The 17419-nt window shown below is 48.3% G+C and overlaps 1 protein-coding gene and 1 pseudogene across 1 annotated transcript in view; both read right to left on the bottom strand.

The window, feature by feature from the left end:
* NKX6-1 (NK6 homeobox 1) overlaps positions 1 to 1181 on the bottom strand; it is a 5042-nt gene extending 3861 nt beyond the window's left edge. The window contains 1 exon segment of the mRNA XM_006084568.3: positions 512 to 1181. Coding sequence (XP_006084630.1) covers positions 512 to 1181 — 670 coding nt within the window.
* Positions 1182 to 15158: 13977 nt separating this feature from the next.
* On the bottom strand, positions 15159 to 15310 carry LOC111825064 (annotated as a pseudogene).
* Between the last annotated feature and the right edge of the window lie 2109 nt (positions 15311 to 17419).

Below are 17419 nucleotides of genomic sequence, written 5' to 3' on the forward strand. Positions count from 1 at the left end.
TCGGAGCTGTGGAGGTCTCGCCGGGGCGGCTCCTTACCGGTTCGCAGGGAGGAGGCCAGTTAAACTGGCGAAGGCGGATTGGGGGTTCTAACCGACAGAAGGAGACGGGAAAGTAGGGGTGCGGACGGGGCGCCGTGGCCTCTCCTGCCGCCCCCCCCCTCCCCCCACTCCACCTCTTTAACCCAGGCTCGGCCTGCGGTTCCGGCCCGACGCCGCGTCCTCCGGTGATACACACACCCCGCACCGCGCTGTGTTCCACGCGGAAGCGTGCACCCCCGCTCCGCGAAGCGTGCCCAAGACCGGGTGAGACGCGGGGGCTTGGACGCCAGCGCGGGAGCTCAGGAGAGAGAGAATGCATCGCTGAGTGCCCCGGCCCCGCCTAAATCGTGCGGTTACGGCGCGGCCAAACTATCCGGGTGGCCAGAGGGTGCACCGACCCACACGCCCACCAGGTAGCCCCGACCCTGCGCCGGCGGCGTGCGCTCCGCGGGGCGCGGCCGATGGTACTCACGAGGGGTGCAGGCCAGGCGCGCGTCCCTCCAGGGCGGGCTCTGCATCACTCCCGGCCAGAAGATGGGCGTCCGGCCGGGCAGCTCGGCGAGCGGCTTGGGGTACCGTCCCACGGCGGCCACGGCGGCGGCACTGGGGCTGAAATAGAGCCCGGGCGGCGGCGGCGGCGGGCTCAGGCTGCTGAAGCGGGGCAGGCCGGCCAGCAGCCCCGCGGGGGACGAGGCGGCGGCGGCGGCGGCCGCGGCGGCGGCGGCGGCGGCCGAAGCGGAAGAAGCAGAGGTGGACGAGGAAGAGGAGGAAGAGGAACCGGAGGGCGAAGCGGAGGGCAAGGCGGTCCCTGAGGCCACGGGCATGGAGGGCCGGCTCAGGATGTCGTTGATGCCGTGCGGGGTGGCGGCGGAGAGCTGCTGCGGGGGGCTGCCCAGAGACGAGAGCCCCCCCGCGGCAGGGGGCTTCAGGCCGCCGGGGTTGTGGGCGCCCAAAGGCGGCGATGGCGACGAGGAGGAGGAGGAGGAGGACGAGGAGGAGGGGGGACCGGCGGGCAGCGGGGGGTACGCGGCGGGGTAGAGCGGGGTCTTCATCTCGGCCATGCTGTGGAGGGCGGCCAGGGGCGGGCTGCTGAGCAGGAACGCGCTCTGCCGGGTGCCCTCCATCGCCCCCACCGCTAACATCCCACGGCCAGGCCGGAGCCCGCAGCCACGCAGCAAGGGCGCGGGCCGGTGCCCGCGGCGGGGCTCGGGGGAGCGAGAAGCGCGGAGGGCGCGAGCGGGGAGCAGCACCGCGCACCCGGCGGCCACCGGCCAACTGGGCCGAGCACGCCGCTGCCTAGAGTTGCTCTCGGAGCTGCGCCACCGAAACGTACAAACAAACACGCCGCTCGAGAGGCGGCGGCTCCCCCAGACCGGCGGGCGTCCGGGTGGGTCTGTCTGTCCCTTCGCTCCCGGACTCCTGGATTCAACCGCGGTCTCTTCTCCTCCTCACTTTTCCTCGCCGCTCAAAGGGCGCTACTTCCCATCTTCTCCCCCCGGGAAATAAGCAAAACAAACCCCCGGCTGGCCCCAGAGAGTTCGTAACAAAGTTAAGAGTCACCAAATCTCCACTTTGATGTCGGAGGGTGGGGGCCGGCTGGCTTTCTTTGGAGAGGTTCAAAGGACGCCAGGTTCCGCCCGAGGAGCTCCTCTAATCTTACGCGGAAGCCCTGCTCCTTCGGTCCCAGGCTGATTCGCACTCGGCGCTCGCGGCGCGCGGGGAGGGAGCGCCTCCGGCCCGCGGGAGGACCTCGCCTCGGGGCGGGCTTCCTCCGCCGGCCAGAAAGGGCAGTGCCTGGATCACCACGGCTCCCGGATTCGGCGCGCCGACTCGCCCGACTCGCCTTTCCCTCTGGGCGACGGGGCACTAGAGTTACAATATTGAAAAAGACAGAGGGGAGGAGGAAAAACACAGAAAAACAAAGACTACGTGTGAAAAGTCTGATGGCCTCGGTTAGGGCTCTGCGCGTCTGTCCACTTCTGCAAACGGGCCTGGCGACCCCCGCCCCACCCCCCGGCGTCCTCGCTTCCTCTCACTCGTCGCCTTGGCCTCTCTCTCGCATTTTCTTCGCGGCTTTACAGGCTTCGCTTCTAAGTCCTGTCCTCTGGCCAAGCTGACCCTCTCCGCCGCTCTCCACTCTCTCTCCTCTCCTCTTTCCCTCCGGGCCTGACAGTTCAGATGAAGCTCTCAAAGGTAATAAAACATTTGCATCACTCCCTACCCCTCTTTAGAGGGGGGACGAGAGGCTGGGGGGAGTGGGGGTCCAAAATAAGAACTTTGGGGGACGTCACTCCGCAGCACCGGGAGGGGCGGGGCCGACGAGCTGGGTGCCGGCCGGGGGCGTAACCACCGTCTCCAATAGCGCTCAGCCTTCGGCATTGCATCGCCTCTGGGGTGCGTCCACTCGGGAGCGCCTCTCCTTCTGATTGGCTGAAGCCGGGGGAGCCGAAAGGCCACGCCCTCCTGGTCCCCGCCCCTCTCACCTCCATCCCTCTTGTGGGTGGGGCCAGGGGGCGGTGCCTGAGAGTGGTGCGGATCCAACTGGGCACCAGTGGACGCCTCAATTAATTGTGTTAAATAAAATGGGAAAGGGGAGGGGGGAGCCGAGACGAAGAGGGTATTACTTTTTAAAGAGAAGAATAATGAAAACCCAGCCCTTTTATGGAAAAACAGTTCATATTCTTCCCGCGCCTCCCCCCTCTCCCACTCGCGTCACCCTACCTCCTTCCCCCACGAGCTCAGGGCGGCTCACCTCGAACAGAGTCTGGTCGCTTGTAAAATGGAGCTAATGGAGCAGGCAGCCGGCGCAGCCCTGGCCCAGCTCCTTCTTTTGAAGGGATTAATTAAAGGCCATCTGGGCTCTCCCAGAATTGTGCAAATTAATTTGTTGCTCCTTAAGCCTATAGATGTCCTTAATCCCCTTGTAGGCCGAAGGAGCGTCCTCTTCCGTCTTTGCCATCTCCAGCTTGCTCTTTTACCCCTCGATCATTATCATTTATAGTTTTGCATAATGCGCTGGGAATGGAATCAACTTAATAGAAATATTTATCTCTCGAATAATGTTTAGACATGAGAGCAGTGAGCTTTTTAAAAAGAAACTTTTCTCCCCTTTGATTACTGTTATTTGTTTTGGGTTTTCACGGGGATCGCCAAAATTGAGCTGGAGTTTTTAGATACTGAAGTATCTGGGTACGGGTCTCCGAAACTCTAGCCCATGCCCTCAACTGCAAGGTTGTTCTGGAAGATGAAGATGTCCTGTTTTCTGGCTGAAGTGATGGGATGCTAAGGGTTAGGAGTTGGAAGGTGGTTTCCTTATTCTCTCCCAATCTCTTCCATCCCTGGTGCGTCTTTAAATTTCCGAAGGGTTGAGCTGTGTATGTAAGAAGGAAGACCCTTGCACAATTTTGGAATTGCAGGATGTTAAAGTAACACACCGTTGGCGTGTGTGTGTGTGTGTGTGGGGGGGGGGTAGTCACTACAGCAATTTGGATGAGGTCATTAAGTCTAAACTTAATTCGCAAATAAAACAGAAACAACTGGCTCAAGAATAAAACTTGAGCGGCACCACCCATTGATGGAGTTTGGCTCTAAGTGCCAAGGCACTCACAGGAGTCCAAGCAGGAGAAGCTGGGAGGGCTGAAGCCGCTTTGATAACCTGCATTCCCAAAGCGCTGGCCTTTTAAAAGGAGCAGCAGAAGCTGGAGTTTGAGGGGTTTTAAAATTTTTTATTTATCTTTTGCCACTTTTATTATTCACTTCTGAGATTAAAGAAATGGTACTCCTATTTGGTCCCCCCTCTTCCCTCTCCACCCTTCTGAATAAACTTTCAGATTGGGCTCCATCCATCACTTCACTAAGACCTTAGGGTCTGACACGCGAGAAGGTGAAGTCCTCCGCTTGCGGGAACTATGCTGAGCCGGGCAAGAAGAGAGCTGCTGTGGGGACGGGCTGCATTTCCCCGGCAAGGATGCTCTGCTGGACTGTGGGTCTAAGCCCAGCGCCGGCCACTCTGCCTGCGAGGTGGCGGAAGGAGGGTAGTGCCTGGTGACCCGGCCCTGGCCCGGGTGCTGGGGCCCCTCTGCCTCTCACTTCGTTACAACAGAAACTTTTTCTCGCCTCCGGAGACTCCAGTCTCCCCATCTGGGCCCGCGCCTGGGCCACCAGCGACTTCTCACATCCCCCGGCACTGCATTCTCAAGTTCTAGATAGGAAAGGAAAGTGAAGGAGGCGAGTGATCCCCAAAGATTCCAGTTTCAAAAGGCAGTGCCCCATTGTTTCATGTACGTATTGTGACCCAGGAAAGAATCGAGCATGTTCTTATTGTAAACTTCGTATCTAATAAGGGGGTGGTGTGAGGTCAAGAGACAGAAAAATTAGAGAGACGGAGAGAAAGAGATTCAACTCGGCCCAGCTCCTGGCTACGTGCTGCTTGACTAAATAGCACTTGCAAAGCTGGCTGCCAGTAGGAACTCGCCGTCGTTAGCTTTTATTTACATGGCGGAATCAAAACAGCAGCATGGTGCTCAATGGCCACAATTTAAAAACGCCGGGGTCTGTGTACCTCGATCCCCGGGAGGGAACCCAGGTGTCTGAACCCGCGGGGGTCGCAGCATTCCCGGCGCACACTGCGCGGGGCCCAGCGCAGGCCGGTGCCTCCCGCCTGGTGCTGCAGGTCACGGGTCTGTGGATCCGAGCGTCTGTGTCCAGCTGGGAGCCCGGGGAGTGAGGGAGAGTGAGGGGCATCTTCGGAGGGAGGGGGAGAGCTGCCCCCGTCACTCTCCGGGTGAGAGGATCCTGTTCCTGAGCGGCTACAACCACCCTCGGGGGAGCCCTGGCCGCGCGGAGCCCAGAGCTGAAGCGGGAGGCCGGGTTCTGGCGCCGTCTTACAAACACCCTGGAGGGTCCGGACTTCTTCTCCCTCCGGGAACCCTTAGCCTCCAGGCTTCTCTGTCCACGACCTGGTCAAGTAGGACGTTTCTAAGCCATTCCCAGGAGTGGAACGTGTAGCAACACGTGGTGGCGACGGTCCGGTCCCATCTCTGCACAGTCCATATATGAGGGGTGGGGTGGGGAGCGGGAGGGGGGGGGAAGAACTGTGTTTGAAAGTGAATGATTTGTATTTTAATTGAAACATAAGTGAAAGCTATTTGGCAAATGTTGAGGTTGCAAGAAAAGGCTAAAAAGTTAGGGGTGGGGAAGGCGACGCGCCCCTCAACTTTCTTTGAGACGAACGCGCCTGCTTGCCAGTCGAGGCTTCAGCCTGCGCCACCCACGCGCCCTGCGTCTCGCCCTGGACTCACCGCCCCGCGCGTGTTAATACTTGTTTTCAGCTGAAGGGACAGCCACTAAATTCGGGGTAACTCACGCAAGGAATGCAAATGAAATTCAGCTAAAGGTACTTAAATTCAGCGGCCTGGCATGAACGATAACTATTCTTCCCCAAATACACTCATGTCAAATGTCGGGGAACCTCAGGAGTAGCCACGGGACGCCAGTTCCATGCTCGAAAAAACCGGTCTCAGAGGTAAAGAGGATTATGTGTGCCTCCGGCCAAAAGCCTTTCTAGAATGTGTTTGCTTGAATTGTGTAGATGACTTTTGTAATAATACCACTTCTGTAATAATACCATTTCTGTAATAATGCCACTTCTGTAATAACACCGCTTGGGCGGGCAGATGACTGGGGCCTGTTTGGGTGGAACCCAGAGGCGGGCTAGGTTTGTGTTAATGTTATAAAAGAGGGGCCAAGTAGAACCTCAAGGAATAAAAGGGAGTGTCCAGAAGCTTGGCACAGCCCAGTCTGGGAGGAGAGCAGGGGAGGAGAGCAAGGGAAGCGAGCGCGCAGTCTCTGCCCCCTGCAAACACTGTGAGGTGGGACCCGGACCCTGTGCTCCTTCTGCTGACCGGGGATTGAGGAGCCGATTTGGAAAGCGCTGGGGAAGAGCGGGGCCTATAATCGCCTCCTGAGAACCAGTGCTGCAGGGCCCTGTGGTCGCGCTCTCCCGTGGAGGCCAAGGTAAGCATGCGAGGGTGAGATGCTACCCGGAAAAGTCTCCAGCCTCATCAGGGACATCCGTCAGCGACCAGAGCGGCCGCCTCGCCGCCGGGGCAGACTTCGTGCTGAGCGTCTCTAAGGGAATGCGTGCCCTGGGAAGGGAGGAGTCGGAAAGGTCCAAGAAGATGGAAAACACTAAAATCCAGAAATGTCTGCAACATCAAACCCCGGATTCAGGAACGAGAGTAGATGCAAGAAAACACCAATAACCTACTAGAGAGAAGGCTGGTCTTGAACTTCAGCGAAACACACATAAGTTCAGCAAAGCACATATATGTATGTATCCCCCTTATCCCCCCCCCTCCCCCCAGCATTCGAAAAGGTCCATTCGCTTCCAGGGAACCAACTTGCTTTAAAGTATATTCTGAAAAACGGGATCCAGTGTGGAATCGTGTGCTTGAAGGAATGTCTGCGGGTTGCTACAGTTTCCTAGCAGAATGAAGTGCTAACCCAGTGTGAGCCACCAGAATAAACAGAATCTGGTGTGAATGGCCGTGAAAAGCTTATACCTGGACGTACAAATGAGGTCCGTTGAACATCATTTAGGTGATTTTAAGGCGAATCTGTAAACTAGTTAGTTCCTTTCGGTGTCCCGCTAGAAGTCGTTGCTTCTGATTTGCGGGTGCGTGAATGTGCCGGTATTGGTTCTTTTCGCCGCGTGTGCGGCTCCTTATTCTTCGGTGAGAAAAGTTCTTTAATCCGCTCGGCTGCTTCGCCTCCAGCGCCGAGTTCCCTCGCGCTCCGTCTTAAAGAAAGCTGGGCAGTTACCGCCCTCTTGTGGGAAAACTTCCTAGCGGGTCGCTCGCTCTAGGGAAGACAAGCGCGCTGCCCTGTTGTGTTAAAAGTACATGTTGTATCTATTCTCTTAACGAGGTGGTCGGCCTTTGCGTAATGCCCTTAACATTTGTTTAATTTTAATCTGAAATGCCAGGTTCAAAAGTCAACTGTGGTTCTGACGATTCTTGATTTAATTCAGATTAACAAAAGCCTTCTAAAATGAACATTTAGATTTTAAATCTTTCTTCCTCATCTATCCCTCTTCATACCCTATTATTTGACTCAATTGTGATAAAGCAGATTTCAAGTTTTATTGAAATTATTTTGCCTTTCTCCTTTTCTTTCCTGATTATCAAAACAATACTGTGCTCAATACAGAACACTTAGAAAGTACAGAGAATTATAAAAACGCAGTTACCATAATCCTACCATTCGTGGCAAAAGCTTCTGATATTTTGGAATATTTGCTTGCTATCATTTCTCTAATCTTTTTAAAGCCATTTTTATAAATATATTTTTATTGATTTCAGAGAGAGATGGAAAGGGAGAGAGAGATAGAAACATCAATGATGAGAAAGAATCATTGATCGGCTGCCTCCTGCATGCCCCCCTCTGGGGATCAAGCTGGGCCAGCAACCAGGACATGTGCCCTGACTGGGAATCAACCTCCTGGTTCATAGGTCAAGGCTTAACCACCAAGCCACACCAGCCTTGCCATTTCTCTAACTTTTATTCTATGCTTTGTGGGTTATTTTTGTTTTGTTTCGTTTGTTTGTTTAGGTTTTATTTTTGGTTAATCCTCACCCAAGGATATTTTTCTATTGATTTTTAGGGAGAGTGGAAGAGAGAGGGAAAGACAGAAAGAAACATCAGTGTAAGAAAAACACATCAATTGATTGCCTCCTGCACGAGCCTGGTCCAGGGTTCAGGCTGGGGAAGAGCCTGCAACCAAGTTATGTGACCTTGACCAGAATCAAACCCAGGACCCTTTGGTCCACAGGCCAATGCTCTATCCACTGAGCCAAACTGGCTAGGGTCTATGCTTTGTTTTAATAGTAGAGGTTGTATTGAGTACAGCAATACAATAACAGTGCAGCAATTTTCAACCTTTTTCATCTCATAGCACACATAAACTAATTGCTAAAATTTTGCTGCACACCAAATAAATATATTTTTTGCCAATCTGACAAAAATAAGTATAATTTTTATTGATTTACAAAAATAATAATAGTAATAATACCCTTTTTGTTCCAAAGTGACTTTAAAAAAAACAGGTGCCTATACATGTACATAAGCATATCTGGTAATATGACCTATAAGCTTATGATTCAAGACAGGGCATTCGCACCAAGGGGCTGTTATCATAAGGGGAAAAAAGGTCAGTGTCCTTGCATGTTTTGAAAATGCTTAAGGCACACGAGTGTGCCTCCTGTGGCACGGTGGGTGAATGTCGCTGTATCCGTAAGCACATTTTTCAGCCCATTTGTATAACCTGCTTTATTCACTTACTGAGGCAGGTACAGATCTGTCGTTGAAATCTTCCTGACTTAGCCGCCCTGTAGATGTGTCTGAAGACCTGCGTTCAGCCTCCTCCAATAAATGCAGTGTTGCAGGGAGGCACCTGCTCTAGTTCAAGCTTCCTGCCCCGATTCTTCTGCTTAACATTAACCCGTTCAGGTCTTCAGATACTTTACCACTAGTTCTCAGAATTTCATGACATAATAACAATAGCTAACATTGAGTGTGTACAGTATTCAGAGCAGCATTAATTGAACCACAACTCTGAATTAGGAAGAATAATTGTCCCCTCAGAGAAGTTAAATAACTTGCTCAAGATCATACAACTACTAAATGGACTAGCTGAGAATTAAACCCAGGGTAGTCTGGCTCCAGAGCTCTTACTTTTTAAAAATATTTTTATTGATTTCAGAGAGGAAGGAAGAGGGAGAGAGAGATAGAAACATCAATGATGAGAGAGAATCACTGATTGGCTGCCTCCTGCATGCCCCCCACTGGGGACCAAGCCCGCAACCCAGGCATGTGCCCTTGACCGGAATTGAACCTGGGACCCTTCAGTCCGCAGGCCGATGCTCTATCCACTGAGCCAAACTGGCCAGGGCAGCTCTTACTTTTTTAAAAAACAGATATTTAGAGAGAGGGAAGGAGAGAGAGAGAGAGAGAGAGAGAGAGAGAGAGAGAGAGAGAGAGAAAGGAAGGAAGGAAGGAAGGAAGGAAGGAAGGAAGGAAGGAAAGAAGGAAGGAAGGAAGCCAGAAAGAAAGAAAGAAAGAAAGAAAGAAAGAAAGAAAGAAAGAAAGAAAGAAAGAAAGAAAGAAAGAAAGAAAGAAAGAAAGAAAGGAAGGAAGGAAGGAAGGAAGGAAGGAAGGAAGGAAGGAAGGAAGGAAGGAAGGAAGAAGGCTGCTTCCGCACCCTAACCTGGGATTGAAGGTGAAACCTGGGTATGTGCCCTGACAGGGAATTGAACCTGCCACTTTTTGGTGTATGGGAGGATGCTCCAACCAACTGAGCCACCCTGCCAGGGCCAGAGATTTTACTTTTGACCACTATGTTAAACTGCCCTTTTGATATCTGAAAAAATTTAAATGCATATGAAAGTAGTTTGAATATTATAAGTTGATAAGTAAGCAGAAAGTAAATCTTCACATATTCCACTACAGAAAAAAAATATAGTTCACATTTTCTTAACCAAGAAAAACATTAAAAAGGATTTTTAAGCCTACTGAATTCTTTTTTAAATTATTCAACTAGAAATTCAATTTCTAAAAATAATATTAGGTCTCTCTTGATTGGGATTAGCTTGGGTTAGGATTTAGGAGTCCTAGAAGAATATGGGTTTAGGTCAGCAGGTCATTTAACCTGGTGGACCTACTTTTTCTCATCTTTAAAATATTGATAGGTGGTTTAGGTCATTTTTATGGTGCTTTTCAGTGTTCATAGTTTATGGGTCTAATAATTGACCAATAGTCAGGTATATACAAAAGGGCAACCTAAAGGCAGCTATGAACCTGACTGTGGGGCCAGAACTAGGAAATCAGTGAGGAAACCTAGCAGACTCTGAAGAAGGGCACAAATGAGAATATTAACCAGTGGATTGGCTTCCAAAGGCCTGGCTTCCTGGGAGGTTGCTCCCTGCTGGCTGCACGCAGTTTCTGTACTTGGAGCAGTGAAGCACACTTGTGATCACAGTTCATTAAGGCACTCAATTTTAATTTGATATAATTTGCATTATGTTGATTTATTACCAGCAATTCGTTTTGCACAGCATCCATTTCTTCAGCATTCTAAGGCCCTTAACAAGAGCTGGTTCATTCCAGAAGAACTCTCAACAGAATTCCTTCACAATTATTTATTATTTGAAAGGATTATGTTACAGGCAACAGATCACAAAGACTTACTAGAAGGATGTAATCAGTGCCTATCTGCAATTTGGATTCTGAAGAAATATATGAGCAGATACAAAGATGTTGAAACTATTTTAAGAAAAAAAGCCCCACAAAATATGTTTCTACATTTTGGATGTACATCAAGTCCAGAAACAGAAGCAATGTGTGATACTGGACTTTTAAAATTAACTTGTATTTCTCTATCTGGCCAGTGTTTCCCAGTGGTTAGAGTGTTGGGCTGAGCACCCAAGAGTCTGGTTCCATTACCAGTCAAGAGCACATATCTGCTTTGCAGGTTTGATCTCCACCCTGGTCAGGAGGCAACCAATTGATGAGTCTCTTTCACATTGATGTTTCTCTCTCTCTCTCTCTCTCTCTCTCTCTCTCTCTCTCTCTCTCTTTCTCTCTCTTTCCCACCCACCCTCCCTCCCTTCCACTCTCTGCAAAAATCAATGGGAAAAATATCCTTGGGTGAGGATTAACCAATCAATCAATCTATCTATCTATCTATACTAATAAAAGGGTAATATGCTAATTAGACCATGTTGACCAGACATCTTCCGGTCATCCGGTCCTCCTTCCGGACAAAGCCACAGTGGCGGGGGCTGAGGCAGAGGCAGTTAGGGGTGATCAGGCCAGCAAGGGAGGGCAATAGGGGTGATCAGGCTGGCAGGCAGAGTGGTTAGGGGCAATCAGGCAGGCAGACAGGTGAGCAGTTAGGAGTCAGCAGTCCCGGATTGCGAGAGAGATGTCTGACTGCCGGTTTAGGCCCGATCCCTGCAGGGTCCCAGATTGGAGAAGGTGCAGGCCAGGCTGAAGGACCCCTCCCCCAGTGCACGAATTTCATGCACCGGATGTCTAGGATATAGATAAAACCCTAATATACAAATAGACCGAATGGCAGAACAACCTAACAACCAAACAACTGGTGGTTATGATGTGTGCTGACCACCAGGGGGCACGCGCAGAACATGGTGGTGTCGGGGCAGGATGGTGGAGCAGGTGAGCTGGGGCGCTCGACCAAGGTGGGGCACTGGTCGCTGTCATTGGGGCAAGCCTCTGGTCGTTACTGAAAATTATTTGCTCCCACATGCTGCGGTCCTGCCTGGCACTCACACCTGCTGCCAGCACCGGCCCCGATTTGCTTGGCGCCCTCAATGGGTGTGAGCAGCGGCTGCCAGCCCTGATCACCCCTCAGGGCTTCTCTACCTCACCCTGCTTCTGAGGGGTGATCAGGGCAGCAGCTGCCGGTCGCACTCGCTGCTGGTGCCAGCCCTGCCCCTGTGCCCACCACAGCCTCATGGCCCACAGTTCCTTTCAAGGTGCACAAATTTGTGCACTGGGCCCCAAATAAATAAATAAATAAATAAATAAATAAGCAAATAAATAAATAAATAAAACTTTCTAAAATTTCTGTATTTCTGTAGGAAGTGTTTTATTAGAAATCAGAAGCCCAGATTCTAGCTTTCTGAGTCTGATTTTCCTCATCCTTACAACACTGGATTAAAACATGTCTTTTTAAAACTTTTACACTAGTGTTCACAGCAGCATTATTCATAATAGTCCAAAAGTGGAAGCAACCCAAGTGTTCATCAACTGATGAATGGATCAATAAAATGTACTATGTCCATATAATAGAATATTATTTGGCAATAAAAAGGAATGAAGTACTGATTCATGCTACACTGTGGATGAACCTTGAAGACATTATGCTAAGTAAAAAAGCCAGTCACAAAAGAGCACATATTGTATGATTCCATTTATGTGAAATGTGCAGAATAAGTAAATCCATAGAAGCAGAAAATTGATTAGTGGCTTCTTGGGGATGGGATGGGGATGAAGGGAGTAGGAATGGGGAATGACTGTAATTAGTACTAGAGCTTCTTTTGGGGATATTTTAAATGTTCTAAAATTAGATCGTAAAAAAAATAAAATTAGATCGTGATGATGGTTGCACAACTCTGTAAATATATTAAACTTTTACATTATAAATGGGTGAATTTTATGGCATATGAAATGTACCCCAATACAACTATTTTAACAAAAGAGTGTGAAAAAGCATTGAGAACAAAATGCCCTATTGGGTAGGAGGAGTCACTGCGATCTTCACCTAAGGAAATTTGCTGGCAAGAAATGACAAACGGCCTGGCATTAAAGGAATAGATACCAGGGCAAAAGCATGAGAATAAAAGGATTATTAAGTTAAAGCATAATAAAACAATATGAAAAAAAATGACATTGATTTACTTGTTTTTCCCTCCAAAGTTTCATATGTAAGCACAATGTAATTGGCTTGTAGGAAACAACATATATGCATTTCAGATACTTCAAGTCCATAAATAATTTCTTGTCTGTCTTAGAGACAAAGAAGAGAAATGCAGAGGATTCAAGTCAAAATATTTTGATGTCCTACTGGGTGTTAATTCTACCTCTTAATCAAGATCTGATTTCCAAAAAGGAAGACAGAACATAAAAATGCTATAAAGAGCCCTGGTCAGGTGGCTCAGTTGGTTGGAGAGTCATCTTGTACACCAAAAGAGTTCGATTCCTGGTCAGAGCACAAACCTAGGTTGCAGGCATGATCCCCAGTCAAGGCTCCTAAGAAGGTGACCGATCAATATTTCTCTCACACTCCCTCCCCCATCCTCTCTCTCTAAAAATCAATAAAAACATATCCTTGGATGAGGATTTTAAAAAATGCTTTAAAGATTTAGAAATTTTTACCCTTCTCCATAACTCACACTGTAAATGTGTTCATTATGACATTCACTAGAGCAAGAAAATTGAGATGTGTTGAGAAACCCTGTACAGCAGAATCTCTGCCAACTATGATGAATAATCCAAGTCCATATGCTTGCTCTATAAAGCTTTTTAATATCAAGGTACTCCAATTCTGCTCTGCTTCCTCAAAAACACACTATATCTAAAGAACAGTAAAAGGTAATTAAAAATGCTTAATAGCTTAATCACACTTAGTCTTATATTTGTTCAATGCAGACACTGGTTTGCTGGTGTTATAGCTATAAGGCATTATCTTGAGCCAAGAAAATGAATCAGACACTTAATGGATATGTGGAAACGGAAATTTTCTTGTAAAATTACAAAAAATGCAAGCCAATGATAGGCTAGTCTATAGAGGGAGTAAAAGGCTTTCCCCCATTTTATTATTTCTATACATTAAAGGCCTGTAACAAGAAGCAAAACCTTGTTGCCAACTAACCAGTTCTGTCTAGATCTCTAGACCAAAATTGAAAATACTTTATAGCAGAATATCAATTCAGAAAGTTAAATATCTAAATAGTCAACAGGAGTGGTTTACATTCTATATAGCACTATATTGCTTTATCGATTATTCCTCTCTAAAAGTGGGTTTTGTCTTTGGTTAAAATTATAAGTCCTGGCCGGCATGTCTCAGTGGTTGAGCGTAGACCTATAAACCAGGAGGGCACACGTCCCAGTTGCGGGTTCAATCCCCCATGTGGGGCATGTGGGAGGCAGCTGATCAATGATTCTCTTTCATCATTGATGTTTCTATCTCTTTCCCTCTCCCTTCCTCTCTGAAATCAATAAAACATATCTATGCTAATAAAAGCCTAGGTGGTCCTCACGCCCTCGCACGTGATGTCGTCACAAGGTGGCTGCCACAAGATGGCCACGCGCACAGCGGAGGCGGGGCCTGGTGGCCACTCCACACAATGAGGCCTGGGGGTCCCGCGGCTTCATGCGGCACAGAGGAGGCCAGTCCCAATGTCTCCACTGCCTCACGCAGAGGAGGCAAAATAAAACAAGTATGGCAGGGGAGGGCAGTAGTGGATGATTGTGCTGGCAGGGGAGGGCAGTTGTGGATGATCGCGCTGGCAGGGGAGGGCAGTTGTGGATGATCGCGCTGGCAGGGGAGGGCAGTTGTGGATGATCAGGCGGCAGGAGCGCAGTTAAGGGGAGATCAGGCAGGCAGGCAGAAGTGGTTAGAGGCAATCAGACAGGCAGGCAGGCGAGCAGTTGGGAGCCAGCAGTCCTGGATTGTGAGAGGGATGTCTGCCAGTTTAGGACATCCCCCAGAGGGGACCCAGATTGGAGAGGGTGCAGGCTGGGCTGAGGGACATCCCCCCAATGCATAAATTTCGTGCACTGGACCTCTAATATATATAATTGTAAGTCTTTGGGAAGTCTGAGAAGTATGCCTTAGCAAATATGTAAGTCTAAGTGCAATGAGTTTATCAGATCCTTACCTAAGAGCAAGTTTCATTGATGGGAATGGGGTATAAGACTGTGTGACTACATTGAACATCTAAGGGCCAGGACAAGGGTCCATGCTAGAGCAAGAGGACCTCACAAAAGATGGAGAAAGAATAAGGGAGTGGCTTTGATAAAGTTTGATTTCAGAATAATAGAGTGAAGAACATAATCACAGAGTTTCCATGTCAGTCTAGGGAGTAAAAGGTGTACATAGGAATTTAAGAATACAAAACCTTTGTAAAATTTCCCCAAATTAGTAACTTAGGCATACTTGTTTTATTGTGCTTCACCGCCCCCCCCCCAAAAAAAACAAAAAACAAAACTAGAGATTCTGTGTGCTTATATTTAGGGAGAGCAAGAAAGAGTGGTACCTGGGAGATGTCCTACCACTCTTGAGCGAGTCTTGGAGAGATCTCCAACAGGGAATGTTGCCTGGCATGTGTGTCCATATGTCTGTGTGTCTGTGCATTGGAGGAAATGGTGTGTGGTGCTGGGAGGATATGTGCACATCCTTCAAGAAAGGACAATCACATACACTGACCAATGGAAAGAAAAAGAAAAACTTTCCATTTCAATCCCATGTCCCATTAAATAACCACATAGCCTTTAGAAGATCTACATTTATGTGTGTGTGTGTGTGTGTGTTTTACCAGGGGAGAGTGCAAATATAGTCCTCCATGACCACAAATTATGCAGTTGAGCTTCCCACAATTGGGGAAATCACAACCAGAGTACAACGGGTGAGCTTCACCCTGGGAAAACCACGTTGGTGATCATTGTATCTTCCCTGTCAGGTAAGCATACATTAATATTTTAAATAATTACTATAATTATCCTGTGAGTAATAACAATGCATATATTAGAAGCACTAAATTGTTAAAGGCATATAGACCAGGATTTTTATAATTCTATTTTGGAATTCATTTATCTTTTCATACACCAGGAACTCTAAAAAATGGGAGTTGCTTGGGCCCCTCTCAACTTTTGATAGGCTCTGATCCTAAGCAATTGGATGAGTGGTTTGGTGGCTAAGAAGAGAGGCATGTAAACGTAATTCCTATGGCCTGCAGTAATGAAAAGGGGGGACAAAGGACTGCCCTGGTGTGAGAAGGGACCCTGGGACTCTTCAGTACAAGGTTCTGATGAGGGTCCTGGGCATTATTATTTAGACCCTCCATCACAAATCTACTGCTGCTTGAGTTGTCCTAATATTTTCAATAAAACTAGTTGTTTTTCTTTGATATGTCTAGATAATCCAGAACAAGCTCCACTTGACTTTAAAGACATAAAATATAGTCTTGATCTCAAATCAGCTAGGTGCTGAGAGGTACAACAAAAACCACTAAGTCCCTTCTTAAAGGACCTTACTGCTACCTTGGTTCTTACATGTAAAAGATAATGAGCAAGGCAGAGACTGATAAGTACCATGCCCATGGCTGGGCCTAGAACTGTGGGCAGGAGCTCATCAAGAAGAGAACCTATGGTCAGAGAGAAAGCTGTGGGTGAGCCAGAATCAAATAACTTGGGCCTTTTCACTTCTGAGTATGTGTCTTGTGTTTTCCCCTAGACTGGATATTCTTATGCATATTTGTAGGAAGCCAGAAGGAAGAAAATGCATTGGGAGAGATGCAAGATTCTAAAGAAGGAGGGATTGACTGGGTAATAAATGTCCAAGAGGGTGAGAATAGGTGGAAAGGTAAGCTTTTCTTTGGGGTTGAAAGAGGCAAGATTAGGTATAAAGAAACACAGATATTTAGAGTAGGAGAGTAGAGGGAGTCAGAAAACTTCTATCAGGTAAGCTGGGAATATGCATTTGATGGAAAGATTCAGGAAAGGATTGGCAATGTGAGAAGAGAGAAAATTCCAGAAAGTTGGCAAGAAAAATACATTTGTGACTATAGCAAAAAGAGGTAAATAAAAGGATTCCTCAGTAGCAGGGTGGAGCTACCCAACTGACTGCATGCACTTTTCAGGGCTGGATGGCCATGGTCCCAGCAGCTTCCCCAGTGTCACTCATCCTGCACTGGAAGCTGAACTGCTGAGTGATTTGTAAATGGTGACCCTCTGAAAGCAAAGAGGCTGGCCTTTGAATCCTTTTTCTGATTGGTCCACTACTTGATTCCTATCTTTTTAGGGTGGAGACATGGGCTTGCTTAAAAAAAAAACCACACAAACAAAACATACCTTGTCTGTGCCAGTTTGACCATATCTCAGGCTTTATAGAGACTAGAGATGGCCAAATAAATGCGATCACTTTTTTTTCCAATATATTTTTATTAATTTCAGAGAGGGAGAGAGAGGGAGGGAGAAACATCAATTATGAGAGAGAATAATTGATCAGCTGCCTCCTGCACACAGAATGGAGCCCGCAACCCGGGCATGTGCCCCAACTGGAAATCAAACTGTGATCTCCTGGTTCATAGATCGACGCTCAACCACTGAGTCACACCAGCTGGGCAAATGGGATCACTTTTATCTGAACTTCATATAAGAGATGTTTGTAAAGTAGCTTCATGGCTGTGATAATCTCTTCCACCAGCTAAAATATAGTTCCTATATCTCACTTTTATTATATCAGTACTAGAGGCCAGGTGCACAGATTCGTGTACTGGTGGGGTCCCTCAGCCTGGCCTGTGCCTGTGCCCTCTCGCAATCCGTGGGGGATGTCAGATAGCCATTTTTGGCCCGATCCCTGCAAGCCCAATCCAGCAGGAGGGAGCCCCATCTTGTGCATTGAGCATCTGTCCCTTGGTGGTCAGTGCACGTCATAGCGACCAGTTGACCGGCCGTTCGGTCACTTAGGCTTTTATATATATAGATAGTTTAAAAGTTAAGTTGCACCCCAAATTCAGAATTGCTGACAACAGAATTACATTTAAACTTATTACTGGGGTGGGGGGAACTATTGGTT

This window comes from Myotis lucifugus, unplaced genomic scaffold, assembly GCF_000147115.1.
Source record: "Myotis lucifugus unplaced genomic scaffold, Myoluc2.0 scaffold_12, whole genome shotgun sequence".
In the NCBI taxonomy this organism is placed as follows: Eukaryota; Metazoa; Chordata; class Mammalia; order Chiroptera; family Vespertilionidae; genus Myotis; species Myotis lucifugus.